The sequence below is a fragment of the Balaenoptera musculus genome, chromosome 11 (assembly GCF_009873245.2).
Source record: "Balaenoptera musculus isolate JJ_BM4_2016_0621 chromosome 11, mBalMus1.pri.v3, whole genome shotgun sequence".
Lineage (NCBI taxonomy): Eukaryota > Metazoa > Chordata > Mammalia > Artiodactyla > Balaenopteridae > Balaenoptera > Balaenoptera musculus.
Genome location: NC_045795.1, coordinates 56,930,746 through 56,943,115, shown reverse-complemented (window position 1 = coordinate 56,943,115; position 12,370 = coordinate 56,930,746). Strand labels below are relative to the sequence as shown.

Below are 12,370 nucleotides of genomic sequence, written 5' to 3'. Positions count from 1 at the left end.
CCTTCTTATCTCGTTGGTCTCTGCGCCAGGGTTTGGCTCCTCGCGGGATACCTGAGGCCAGAAGACCTAGAGAATCCTTGCCTTTCCCGAGTCTACCACGAGGCCATGTTCTGTGACCATCGTTGACACACCACCAGCAGGAAGAAATCTGAGAGTAATTAAAGAATGAGGACTGAATGAGGGTTAGAGATAGGATCCTAAAACAGAAAAAAAAGAGGAGGAAGGGGGGTGGTCTATAGACCTGAATTCAAAGCCTTCCGTGCCCTTTTCAGCCAGTAAAGTGTTACCCAGGAAGCAGGACATTTGCCGAGACTCAGAATCCTCGCCTGTAAACTAATGATTCTGTCTTACAGAGGCACTGGGGTGGCAAAGCAGATAAGCAGATACAATGGATGTCTCAATCTCTTTCCCTCCAAGCCCCTCAGTATAGCTGGCAATCAAAGCCCAGACTTAACAGATTCCTTCCCTGCTTAAAAAGCCTTCCACAACAACCTGGATCAAGGACACATTTCTTAGAGTTAGGCCAGGCTCTGTACTGGACACCAGGGAAATAAAGGTGGACTGACCTTGTCTTCCGGCCAAGACAGATATTAAAACCAGCCAGGCTTAGAGTTTGTGCCTCGGGACCCAACTGTGAACCAGAGAGACATGGTGTCAACCCACATAGGGCTTACTGTGCATGGGGGAAGTTGACAAGTAAACAGTGTTAACCTGGTGCAACAAATAAGGGCCGTGACAAGCACACGGCAGGCCACCACAGGAGCACAAAGGAAGGGGCACCTAATCCAGGTGGGGAGATGGGGTCCTGGGATGTCTTCCTGGAGAATGGAGTTTCTCAGCTAATTCTTGAAGGACAAGGAGAAGTTTTCAAGGTGATAGGACAGTCTCTTTGCTCTCTTGGCTAGAGCTTGGGCCTCATACATTCCCATTCAAGCATAGTAACTGGGGTCTCCTGCCCATATTACAACTATCCCCCCACAAGGAGCAGTTCTAGGACCCCCATCTTATTTTCAGGGTGTGTAAGAGTATCCTGGCTGTTGAAAAGGGGACTGTCCACACAGATGATGTCAGAAAGTATGAGCAGTTTGGGGACAAAGAATCTCCAGACCTGACCATGCTCCTCTCTTTGTGGTCTCCTTAAATCCCAAAGGTCCCTAGGAACATCCTTCTCACAGCTGCCCTCACACCAGGCAAGACTTAACACAGGGAAGTGAACAGTGGCGATGATGCAGAGCAGCATAGTAAGTGATATAGGTATTTTCTATTGTTTTTTGTTGTCATTATTATTGTTATTACATACAAATGGGGCAAAGACTCAGCAATAATCTGAATACAGGGTATAAAGAAGTGTGAGTAAACATGATACTAGAAAACACCTATAATACCTACAATGTGCCAGGCACATTCTAAGTGCTTTATATATATATATATATATATTATCTCATCCAATCCTCATATCAACTTCATGACTTAGGTATCATTATTATTATTCTCCTTATTTTACAGATGAGGAAGCTGTAGCACAGAGAGGCTACGTAGCTCTCCTATGGTCACCCAGCCCATGGTATGACATCCACGTTCTAGTTTGGGCTCTTGGATGAATGATAGTGCCCTTTATAGTGATGTGAATGTGAGTGGAGCTTCAGGGTTGGGGGTAGATGGTGAGTTCTGCTTCAGGCACATAGAACTGGGTTACTTGTTCTATTAGCTCTCATACCAAAGCTAATGTGATAGTTTCCCAGAGAGGTCAGGGGTGGTGTTCCCTCAGGTATTCTGGGACTGTCTTTGGCCCAAATATAGGTTTCCCAAGGTGCTATATGAGGGGCGTCATGGAGCATGTCTCCTCCACTAGAACCCAATCCAGTCATGGTAGGTTAGGCCCACAGTGCTGGCCACAGAGGAACCTATGAAGTCTGGACACACTTCCCAGATGAAGCTGGCTCTCACAGACAATGAAAGCCAACCACCTGGGCATGAAACAGCTCTGAGGAATGAAAAAACTTAATCTTGTTTTCCAGATCCCTAAGTCTCCTACATACCAGGCAGCCAGAACTGCAGGACAACGCATCATCAGGGAAACCTGAAAAAGAGCTGACAGCATTTGGCCTGGCCTTAAGAGATTTCCTGCTCGATATCCCTGAGTCTCTGAGGCCTTAATGGGCCAGTGGGCCACACGCAGTGGCAATGTCAGGCAGAAGCTAGGACCAGATAGCCAAGACCTCCCTGTGAGGTTTCCAAATGTAGAGGGTGACCTTGATATCAGAAGGCCACTCATCAGGCTCAGTGGGCCAAGACTGCTCTAAGAGACCTCTTTAAAGACTGTAAAAACCCTGCAGTAGGTCTTCTTATGCCTTCGTTTCTGTCCTGGCTTATGCAGAGATGTGAAGGACACATGTCAGGTCCAGAGGTAGACCCAGAACACCCTTGGGATATTGCTGATGGCCTGGACAGCACAGGTTACTGTTACTTCAGACCCTGTAAAGGAACTACTTGCTAGGCTACAACAAGATATTGGGTTGGCCAAAAAGTTCATCAGGGTTTTTCCGTAAGATGTTACGGAAAAACCCGAGCGAAACTTTTGGCCAACCCAATGCATAAGATACATAGTTAACTCCATTGGAAATGTGGCTGATGTTATCCTTTGCCCTTTGTTTCTCTTTGGAACTCAAGTTTTTCTTGAATATATTTTTTTCATACGTCCTTTTACTGCCTCAAGTTGCAGAGGCTTTTCGTTAGCCCCATACATCATTCGTTTTTGGAGGTTGTACCTTCAGAGCCTCCTCAATCATGTTAGCAGCAGGGACCTGTTCACATGCTTCTGTATGCAAACCATTCTTCCAGGTGAAGTCCACCTGGGTAACACCTGCCTCCCAGATATTAGACTAGACAATTGCATCTAGATTATGTTGTCCCCATAACTTCCCACTTTTTATCAGCTCCTTGGCCCGCCCTAGGGGGCCTCTCCTTGGACACCAGAGTGCTTGTTCTGTTTTAGGAAAGATTAACCACACCTGCTGGCCAAAATATCACAATCTCTGGGCTCATTTCTTCTTTAGTAAGACGGAGATGCCTGTTGCTTATTTCATTAAGACTCACATTGGGTGAAAATGCCCTGGGCGTCACAAACAGTATAATAATATCTGACTGCATGCTCAGGATATGTCAGGTCTTTTGCTGTGTAGTGTCCTTATGTTACCCCTTTCAGCTCTCACAGCCCTGTCAGGTGCACGCTGTGCTCTGCATTTTTCAGATGAAAAAACAGGCTCAGAGGTTAGGTTTTCTTTCCCAAGGCCACCAGGAGGGTAAGGGGCAAAGCTGGGGTGCGGCAGGGTCGCCCAGACCTAGAATGGTCTGAGAGCAGCACGTGTGCAGCCTGAGATCTCAGTTGAGACCCCCCCTCCCCGCTGCTGCCGCTGTGCCCCAGCCAGGTCCGGAGGGGGTGGCCTCCGCTCCCAAGGTGTCACCAGCTGTGTGGCTGCGGGGGCACGGGGGCGCGGGCGCCCACTTCCTCAACCGAGACTTCCGGGATCCTGGAGAGGCCGGAAGTGGGGCTTCTCTCGTTTCCGGCCCGGCCATTGTTTTCGCTTATACCGGCTGCGGCGGCGTCTGGTGTTCGGGGGTCGCGGGCGCGGTGCCCCGGTGAGCGGGCCCGGGGTGGGAAGCGAAGTGTTGCCGGGGCCCGGGGCCGCTAGGCTGGAGCTGCGGCCGCCCACAGCCCAGGTCGGCTACGCCGGCCCGACCCACTCTTCGCCCCCGCGGCTGGCGGCGCGGTCCCCGTGACGCTCAGAAGCCGCTAGATGTAGAGCCGCCTCTTTGTCCCAGTGCCCTGACCAGCCGTGCCTGGCACAGAGCCCAGCACCTGCGGGTACAGCGATGAGCAGGGCAGACGTGGCCAGGTGAGCGGCGCCGCAGAAGCCTGGTCGAACGCGAAATGTAGATAGACGTTTTCCCAGCCTTGCGCTGGAAGACAGTACGAAGCGTCAGAAGTGGGTCAGACCCAGTCAGAATTTCAGACGTGAAGTATAGCTTGGAGAGTCAAAAATCCAGATGAGATGAGGGGCTGAGCATTCGGAGCAGTAAGGGAAGTAGGAAAATGGCCTGAACTTTCTATGTATCTCAGAGCAGAGTCACAGATTTTTAAGTCTATGTTTGTCTTTTTAGAGAAATTCAGCCCTGGAGAGAGTAGCTTACCCAAGGTACCAAGATGCATGGTGAATTGGAAGCATAGCACAGATGCCCTAGTTACCACTAAGGTGCTCATTTTCAGGGTTTTACAGTATGTAAACTGGATAAAAGTCGCCCCCACCCCTAACTTCAGTATCATTCATTCACTTCCCAGATATGTATGTGCCTCTGTATGCCAAGTACACACACACGTACAAAGATGACTGGGAACCAGCTCTGCCCTTTGAGTCCTCCCATAAAGTGGAGGAGGCAGTCGTGTAAGTCCCAAACACAGTGTGAGAAGTGCTCTAGCAGAGGTTTGAATGAAAAAGGTACTGTGGGTTCACTGAGGCGGTAACCACACTTAAGCCTGGAGAGATCAGCAAGGCTTTCTAGGGGAAGTGGGTTGAGTAGAAAAGGGTCTGGCATTTCTTACTCCATTGGGTTCCTTTTCTTTTGTGGCCATCCAGCAGTTTGGAGGGTGTGAGTGATGAATTGTGCATAAATTAGTTAAAATACAATGTTACACTGACAAGTACCAAGAGGGAGGTGACCAGCTCCCCTTCCTGCATGAGGCAATCAGGAATGCCTTCAAGAGAAAAATAGCATTTGTTCTGGGTCTTGACAGGTGAGTAGGTGTTTGTCAAAAGTTTCAGAAGCAGAAAAATCCAGAGAAGGAGTATGTGTGGCTTCTAGCTGTGTCTTCAGAGCTTTAGTCGCTAACTTTCTTTATTGTGCATCTCTATTACTAAAGAGTAGAGTAGAAGAGTTTTGAGCATGCATTTCCAACATAGGTTTATTTGTGAGTTAAAGGTATGTACTGCTGTACAAATTTCAGTGCACATTATAAAACATCCACTAAATAGTTAAATAACAACTTAGTATTTCTTTATCCACCTTTTGGATTATCTTGCATATCCCACATTTGGAGATCATTGCAGTCTTTCTAGCCTGGTGGGTACCTGGGGAAAGTGGTAGAGGGTGTGGCTAGGACAGAGGCCTCAGGCCAGGTTGTGGATGCTAGGCATAGACATTTAGGTTTTATCCTGCAGGTGATGGGAGCCACTGAAACCTTAAGGAAGTCACTTGGAGTGATGCTTAGAGAGACTGCCCTGGTTGTGCTCTTTTTTCTTTTTTCTAGAGCTTTGCTTTTTAACTGTGGAGGGTCTGTCATCCACCTGGGGCTGAGCACTCTGGGGACTCTGATTTCTCTCTTGATGTTTTTGTAGGTGACGTTCCCATCACCCCACATCCTCAACTCTGACAACAGCTTCTGAGACCTGAATTACAGACCATCATTTTAATCGGACAAACCACAACTGAAACAAGCTTCTCTTTGGTGTCACGATGGCCGCCCAAGGCAGAGGAACTTCAGGCCTCATCCCCAGGGGTGCTGTTCTCCAGAGGCAGGAGGGGCGCTTGACCGTGAAACAGGAGCCAGAGAGCCAGAGCTGGGGGCAGGGCTGCAGTCTCCAAAAGAATCACCCTCCTGTCTGTGAAATTTTCCGGCTGCACTTCAGGCAGTTATGTTATCACGAGATGTCTGGGCCGCAGGAGGCGCTGAGCCGGCTCCGGGAGCTCTGCCGCTGGTGGCTGATGCCGGAGGTGCACACCAAGGAGCAGATCCTGGAGCTGCTGGTCCTGGAGCAGTTCCTGAGCATCCTGCCAGGGGAACTGCGGACCTGGGTGCAGCTGCATCACCCTGAGAGTGGCGAGGAGGCTGTGGCTGTGGTGGAGGATTTCCAGAGACACGTTAGTGGACCAGGAGAGGTGAGCGGCCGAGTCTAGAATGGCATCTGGAACCATTCTATACTGCTTGGGGTAGCCTGAGAATAGACATTCTCCATTCCCTAGGCTCTAAGCTGGTTTGCCTTTGGGACTCCTGAGCCAGTGCCATGTATAAAGGAGGAAGAGTTTTGTGCTCCTAGCCTTAAGCAAAAATGCAGATCCCAGCCACGCTCTGTGAGTTACTTTGTGAAGTACTGTGTTGTGAACCTAGCTGCAGCCTGGAGCTGCACACAGTGCTCCTGACACGCAGAGGATCTGCACACTGGTTAGAACAGGGAAGCATGTCAGGGAGAAGTAGCCCTTAGGGTATGCTGATAACATGGGCCCTCATTTGAGAAGTTCTCATTACTTCCTCGGACTTCTCCAAGTTACTGCGCTGTTTTCCTGCCTTTTAGGTTCCTTATGAGATGTAACAGTTCTGGGCCTCATCATCATTTTGTTCTTTTCTAGCTTTCCAAACCCAATGGGGATCTTTTCGCTTCTTTAATTCTATTTTTGATTTTCCCTACTTTCTGGGGTTCTCTCAAATTTTAAGCCAGGGTAACTCAAATAAAAGGAAAAGTTGGAGAGTCAGCAGTGTCATAACAGTGGGAAATCTGGCTTCTAGGATCACAGAGCTAACTAGTTCAGTGACTATGTGTATTAGTCAGGGTTCAGCCACAGAAGCAAAACCAGGAGGAAATTATATATATACATACATATATATATTGCTAGAAGGTGACATGTCATTGTGGGAGTTGACAAGTCAAGTCAGAAATTTGTAAGGTAGGCTGTCAGAAAGTTCAGGCTAGAACTCTCAGGCATAGGCTGAAGCTGCTGTCCACAAAGAGAATTCCTTCTTCATGGAACCTTCAGCTCTGATTTTAATGCCTTGCAACTGATTGAATCAGGCCTATCCAGATCATCTAAGATAACCTCCCTTACTTAAACCGATTATGAATTTTAATCACTTGTACACCATACCATCACAGCAACACCTAGATTAGAGCTCAATTGACATCAAAGGACCATCACACCGTGGATGAGTCAGTTCTTCCTGATGAGTCTCCAATTGCTCCCTTGTAACTGAGCAGGATGGATTAGGGTTCCCTCTACTTTTCCTCCTTTGTGCTTTACCAGGGAAAACCAGTACCAGTGAAATTTCCTTAGTACCCAGTACATCATTTTTATTCAGCGCTTTTTCAAAAATGATTACATATCTAGGCCTAGGGAATGAATTCCAATTGATTGGAGTCCTAGGGCTAGAGTTTTTCCAGGAGTAATAGCCAGTACCCTCTGACAGTATCAGGTCCATTGTCAGTCGTTATTTCCTTGTTTAAACAAGTAAACACAGGGGTAAATCAACTATCAGTAGGGTCTAGAGAGCAGTTAGGTCCAACCATAGGCAAGGACAAGTGGTTGAGGAAATGTTTAGAGTGCTATTTAGTGAGGTGGGTAGAAGGAAAATTTCCCTATCTCCCACCTTCTTTTTGCTGAAGCAGAAGAGAATGTAGCCTCCATTAAAACTGTCTTTTATCCAGCGAGCCTCAGAAGAAAGGTGACTGAGTCACACACCCAGGAGAGTGACTAACAGTTGACAGGGCAGCTGAACACTCATGGCTCTAGCCTAGAAGTGGGATCTTTGGACTCCATTTCTTACTCTGCCATTGTCACCAGCTTAAGTTTTCTGACATAAGGACATGAGAACAGGACTATCTCACCTAGCCTGGATTCAGAAAATGTTTTTATGACTAAATGAAAAAACAGGCTTTTTCATGGGAGTTTGCCAGGAGGAGATTAAGGAATGTCATTGTGATCAGCAGGAGTGAGCATGCACATGCGTGCACATTGGGGCTGGAGAGAGCGGTAGAGGCATCCCTACTGGGCTGCAGAATTTACAGAATGCTTTTATATCTTTTTTAATTTGAGCTCCTAGCAGGCTTACAAGGTATGCAAATAGTAATCATTATCTCCGTTTGACAAGCGATGCAAGCGCAGAGAAGTTAACTGGCTCATCTAAGATGACAGAGCTAGTAAGCAGTCCCTTTGTCCGTGTGTGTGGGAACCAGGATTTTCCAGCTCCCTAGATTCTAAGCCACTACCTTTTCCCTAATGTCTTGCTGTGGAATGCCATCTTGGAATGAAAATTGGAATGGGGTTTTCATGGCCTGCGAGGAGAGGACACTTATGAGTCCTAGGTAATGAATAGGAACTTTATCAGGATTTCATTGTCAGTGAATTACAAGGTTGTGTTATCACAGTGCAGTTAAGTTCTATATTCTGCCAGTACCCACAGCTGCTGTATTTAAGAGCTCTAAGTCCCATTTATAAGAACCATCCAGGGGAGAGCTGGGGAACCCCAGACTGCAGGGAGCCTCTTGGACCTACCATTCCATTGGAGAGCTATACACTAAAGGAGAGAGCCCCCTAACTTCTCAGCAGATGTAACCCAGTAGGGCAAATCCATGTGTTTTGTTGAAGGAGAAGTTATTTTCACCTTATGCTGTGCTATGTACATGCCAGAGTGAGTGAGCTTATAAATGTGATATATTTAAGATAATCAACAAGGACCTACTATATAGGACAGGGAACTCTGCTCAGTATTCTTTAATAACCTACAAGGGAAAAGAATCTGGAAAAGAATGAATATATGTGTATGTATAACTGAATCACTTTGCTGTACACCTGAAACTAACACAACATTGTAAATCAACTATATTTCCATTTTTAAAAAGTGATTTATTTAGATAATGTTTTAGGTTTTCTGCTCTAAGTGCTGGTACAAGTAGTAACCATGAGATTGTGAGGAACTGATTTGATGACAACAAGCAAGGGTTAGAAAATAAAAGGTCTATGCTCTGAGATATTCTCGAGGTCTCTAAAGATTGGTGTTATGTAATCCTATTTGACTTTTTTTTAATTTTTTTTTTTTCTATTTGACTTTTTGTATAGATTTTTGGGGAGAGGTAGTACATACTGAAAACCAAGTTTGCAGATAACTCTTAGCAAAATATCGAGAGGAAGTCAGTCAGCAAATATTAATTGAACACCACCATTGGGCTAAACGTTGTTCTAGGAGCTAGTGACCAAGACACAGTGCTCACCCTCAAAACGCTTATACTTCATTGGCAGAGAAATAGACAGTAAAGGTATAAATAAGATAATTTAAAGACTAATGTATGCTATAGAAAATATAACCAGGTAATTTGAGAGAGTGTGACTATCCTTGCTTTGTCAGTGTGGTCAGGGATGGCTTCTCTGAAGAGGAGACACTTTTGCTGAGAGAAGTTGGAAAAGCTGAGGTTTGTCAGCTGCTGTTCTGGGGTATTGCTCCAGCTGTCAGCCTCTGTAGCATTATTTGTGCACATACAGGTACATACACCTGTCACTTTTTACTCCTTGGTACTTCTGATTGATCTATTCTGTAGGCTGAGGCCCTAGGGAGTGTACTGAATTACTTTCCTGACTCCTTTTTCCAGGGGGTTCTTCATAAGCAAATGTGTGTCTGAAGCACTGACACAGAGTGGAAATGGTTATATAATCTGGTCTTGAAGCTCCTACCAAAAGGGTCAACAGAGGGATGGCAAATAGGATTGTAAGCTGTAGATCCTGCTTTGACATTTTTGCCCCAGTTGGCTGTACTGGTGGGGCTAGAAGGACCCTCTGGCTCTTCTTTCCCTGGCTTCCTTTCCTGGGGGTGCTTCTTAGAGGTTTTGGGTTCTGTACCTTCAAGGATGCTCTTTTGGACCCAATTTTATTTCCTTGTCTCTAGGTTTCAGCTCCGGCACAGGAACAGGAAATGCATTCAGAGGAGATGACAGCCTTGGGTGCAACAGAGGAATCTCCTCCTACCTCACTCCTCAGTGAGGGTTCGGCACCCGGAGCCCACCTGGAGCATCCTGGTGACCCTGGGGCACACCACCGCCTCCCCAGTGGGCACTCTGGTACTCACCTCCCCCGCTTTGGCCTTAAGTCATTCCTCCTTTCTCTCTTTCGGAGTCTCCTTTCCTTCATCTCCCCATCTCCCACCCCATTGGAGTCCCTTATTGCCCTGCCCTGTGTCTTCCTTCCCTAGTGACTTTGTATGTTCCTTTTGCTTATTCTCCAATCATTCGTGTATTTAGCACATTTTTGTCAAGCACATTTCATGGCAAAGGCACTGTTGAGGACCAGAGAGATGTAGTACACCGGCACTGCTTCCAAAGAGCTTGTTATCTAGTTGGCAGAGAGTCAGACCTAAGTGCAAGAAGAGGCAACCTCATAAGATACATGTGAGTGATATCTGTCCGCAGGCATTTGATGCCGTCATGAATGAGCCATGTGGACATTGTAAGCGGTGAGCGAGATCATGGAGGGCTGGAGCAAAGACACTCGCTAAGTGGGAGTTCCTTGGACCCCATTGAGGTCGGGTCAGGAAGGACTTATTTGGGAGCCTGGGGTCTGCTTGTGCAGGGCCTTTGGATGGAGGCCAGGAAGATTTTGCGGGCAGGGGATTGAAGTGTTAGAAACAGTATTTCAGAAGGATTAGTGTGGCTCATGAGCACTGTGAGTTGAGTGTGGAGACCAGTGACCGGGAGCCTCACTAGGAGGCTAGTGTAGGAGAACAGATGTGAGGCAGTAATTGCCTGAGTGGGTTTGAGTGGAATGGAAAGTGATAGATGTGACACATATTTGAACGAAGAATCCATGGGACAATGGAGAGGAGGGAAAATTAGCGGGTTTTGGCCGATGTTTGGAATCACTGAGAAAACTTGGGAAGTCAGGAAAGGAAGATGGAAACATGCACTTTAGACACTGAATTTCAGGTGTTGTGGGACACCCAAGTGAAATGTCCAATAGGCAACTGGAGGCTTGTGATAGGGGTCTCAGAGAGAACTGACAGCTTAAGAGCAGAGATTGGGAGTCGTGAGATCTCTGAGAGAGGGAAAGGGGAAGCTCTGAGGCCTGAACGCCTGCAGTGTCCGTGATGAGAGGGCAGGTGAAGGAAGAGAAGCCAGGGAATGAGGGGAAGAGAGGTGAGGGGGAGACCAGGCAGGCTGCTGCTGGGGAAGCCACGGGAGAGAGAAGGTGGTCAGAAATGTAGCTTCCTTCCGAGAGTGGCAGAGAGAGGGCTGGAAGGAGCCGCCAGTTCGGTTTGAACAGGGACCTTCTGTGCCTCCAGGAAAAGTTCACAGCTCACAAAGGATAACGCCTTTATGGAACAGGGATGAGGGCCCGTGTGTGTGGAGCCACCTGGGTTCTCTTGAATCCACTTGCTGGGATACAGACCTCATTGGAGCCAAGAGCAGGGCTGGTCCCACTCAGAGCTTTCTTTCCTCCCTCAGCTCAGCATGCTTCCCCAGTGCCTGCCCTTCCCCAAGTGGGGAACGTAGGAGACCAAGCAGCGGCAACGGTGCTCCGGATGGTCAGGCCCCAGGTGAGCTTCCTGAGTTCCAAGTCTGTGGCCCAGGAATAGCTAGAGCTCATCTCCGGGCCTCTGGCCCATTCTGAGTCTGCTCCTGTGGCTTCCCCTGGAGCTGGTCCTGTCCTAGATTTTTTTTTTTTTTTGGCCGCACCCCACGGCTTGTGGGATCTTATAATAGTTCCCCGATCAGGGATCGAACCTGGGCCCATGGCAGTGAAAGCACTGAGTCTTAACCACTGGACCACCAGGGAATTCCCTGGACTTGTCCTTTTAATCTGTCTTTCCCAGATTCCCTCCCTTCCCCCCCCCCCCCGCCCATTTTACCACCAGGTTCCCCGACCCTGTGCTCTTGGTGCCCCTAATGACTGCTTTCCAGGCTGGGAATGTCCTTGAGCAATAGAAGCTTGTCATTCCAGGAGGCTGCAGAGTTCGAGTTCCTGTCTGTGGACTATACTCAGAAGAAGTGGAAAGGTCCGGCACTCAGCCAGAAAGCAGCCCTGTACCGGAACATCATGCTGGAAAATTGCTGCAGCCTGGCTTCATTGGGTAATGACTCTGTTACCCAGTAACTTAAAGTCTGCCTTCTTTACATATTCTTTGCTATATTCTTTTTCTTTTTATTATGAAAATATAAAGAGACAAAGTGGAGAGAATAGTATAATGAACGCTTCTACATCATCATCCACTTTATCAGTTATTAACATTCTTTTTACTTTCTTATTAATTGAGCTGGGCTGGTTTAGTTAGAGTTTGTAGTTGGAAGGAATAGAAAGCCACTCAGTTGTTGTAAGCAATGAGCTAAGTTACTTAGAATAAGGCTAAAAGAATGGAAACCTAGAACAAACTGACCAGCTACACCAGACTTCAGGAAACAAAGCCTTGTAGGGACCTGGGAGCCTGGGAGCCACAGCAGCAAAAGTGAAAGGATTTTTACACCAGTGTCGTAAGACAGCTGTGCTCTGTGTATCTGTTTTCTCCTCCCTCTGATACCCATTCTCTTCACTCTGAATCTTTTGTCCCCGTCAGAGCTCCTTT

At 47.4% G+C, this 12,370-nt stretch overlaps 1 protein-coding gene across 5 annotated transcripts in view; it reads left to right on the top strand.

Annotated features, from left to right (window-relative positions):
• The first annotated feature begins 3,575 nt into the window (after positions 1 to 3,575).
• The window catches only part of LOC118904423 (zinc finger protein 660), a 31,559-nt gene continuing 22,764 nt past the window's right edge, over positions 3,576 to 12,370 (top strand). For all 5 annotated transcript variants that reach the window (XR_005021985.1, XR_005021984.1, XM_036870522.1 and 2 more), the window contains exons 1-5: positions 3,576 to 3,896; positions 5,394 to 5,934; positions 9,704 to 9,875; positions 11,256 to 11,347; positions 11,752 to 11,881. Coding sequence is in view for 3 of the 5 variants with exons in the window: in XM_036870522.1 (XP_036726417.1) it covers positions 5,512 to 5,934; positions 9,704 to 9,875; positions 11,256 to 11,347; positions 11,752 to 11,881 (817 nt within the window). In the remaining 2 variants the exon portion in view is untranslated. The remainder of the gene's footprint in view (positions 3,897 to 5,393; positions 5,935 to 9,703; positions 9,876 to 11,255; positions 11,348 to 11,751; positions 11,882 to 12,370) is intronic.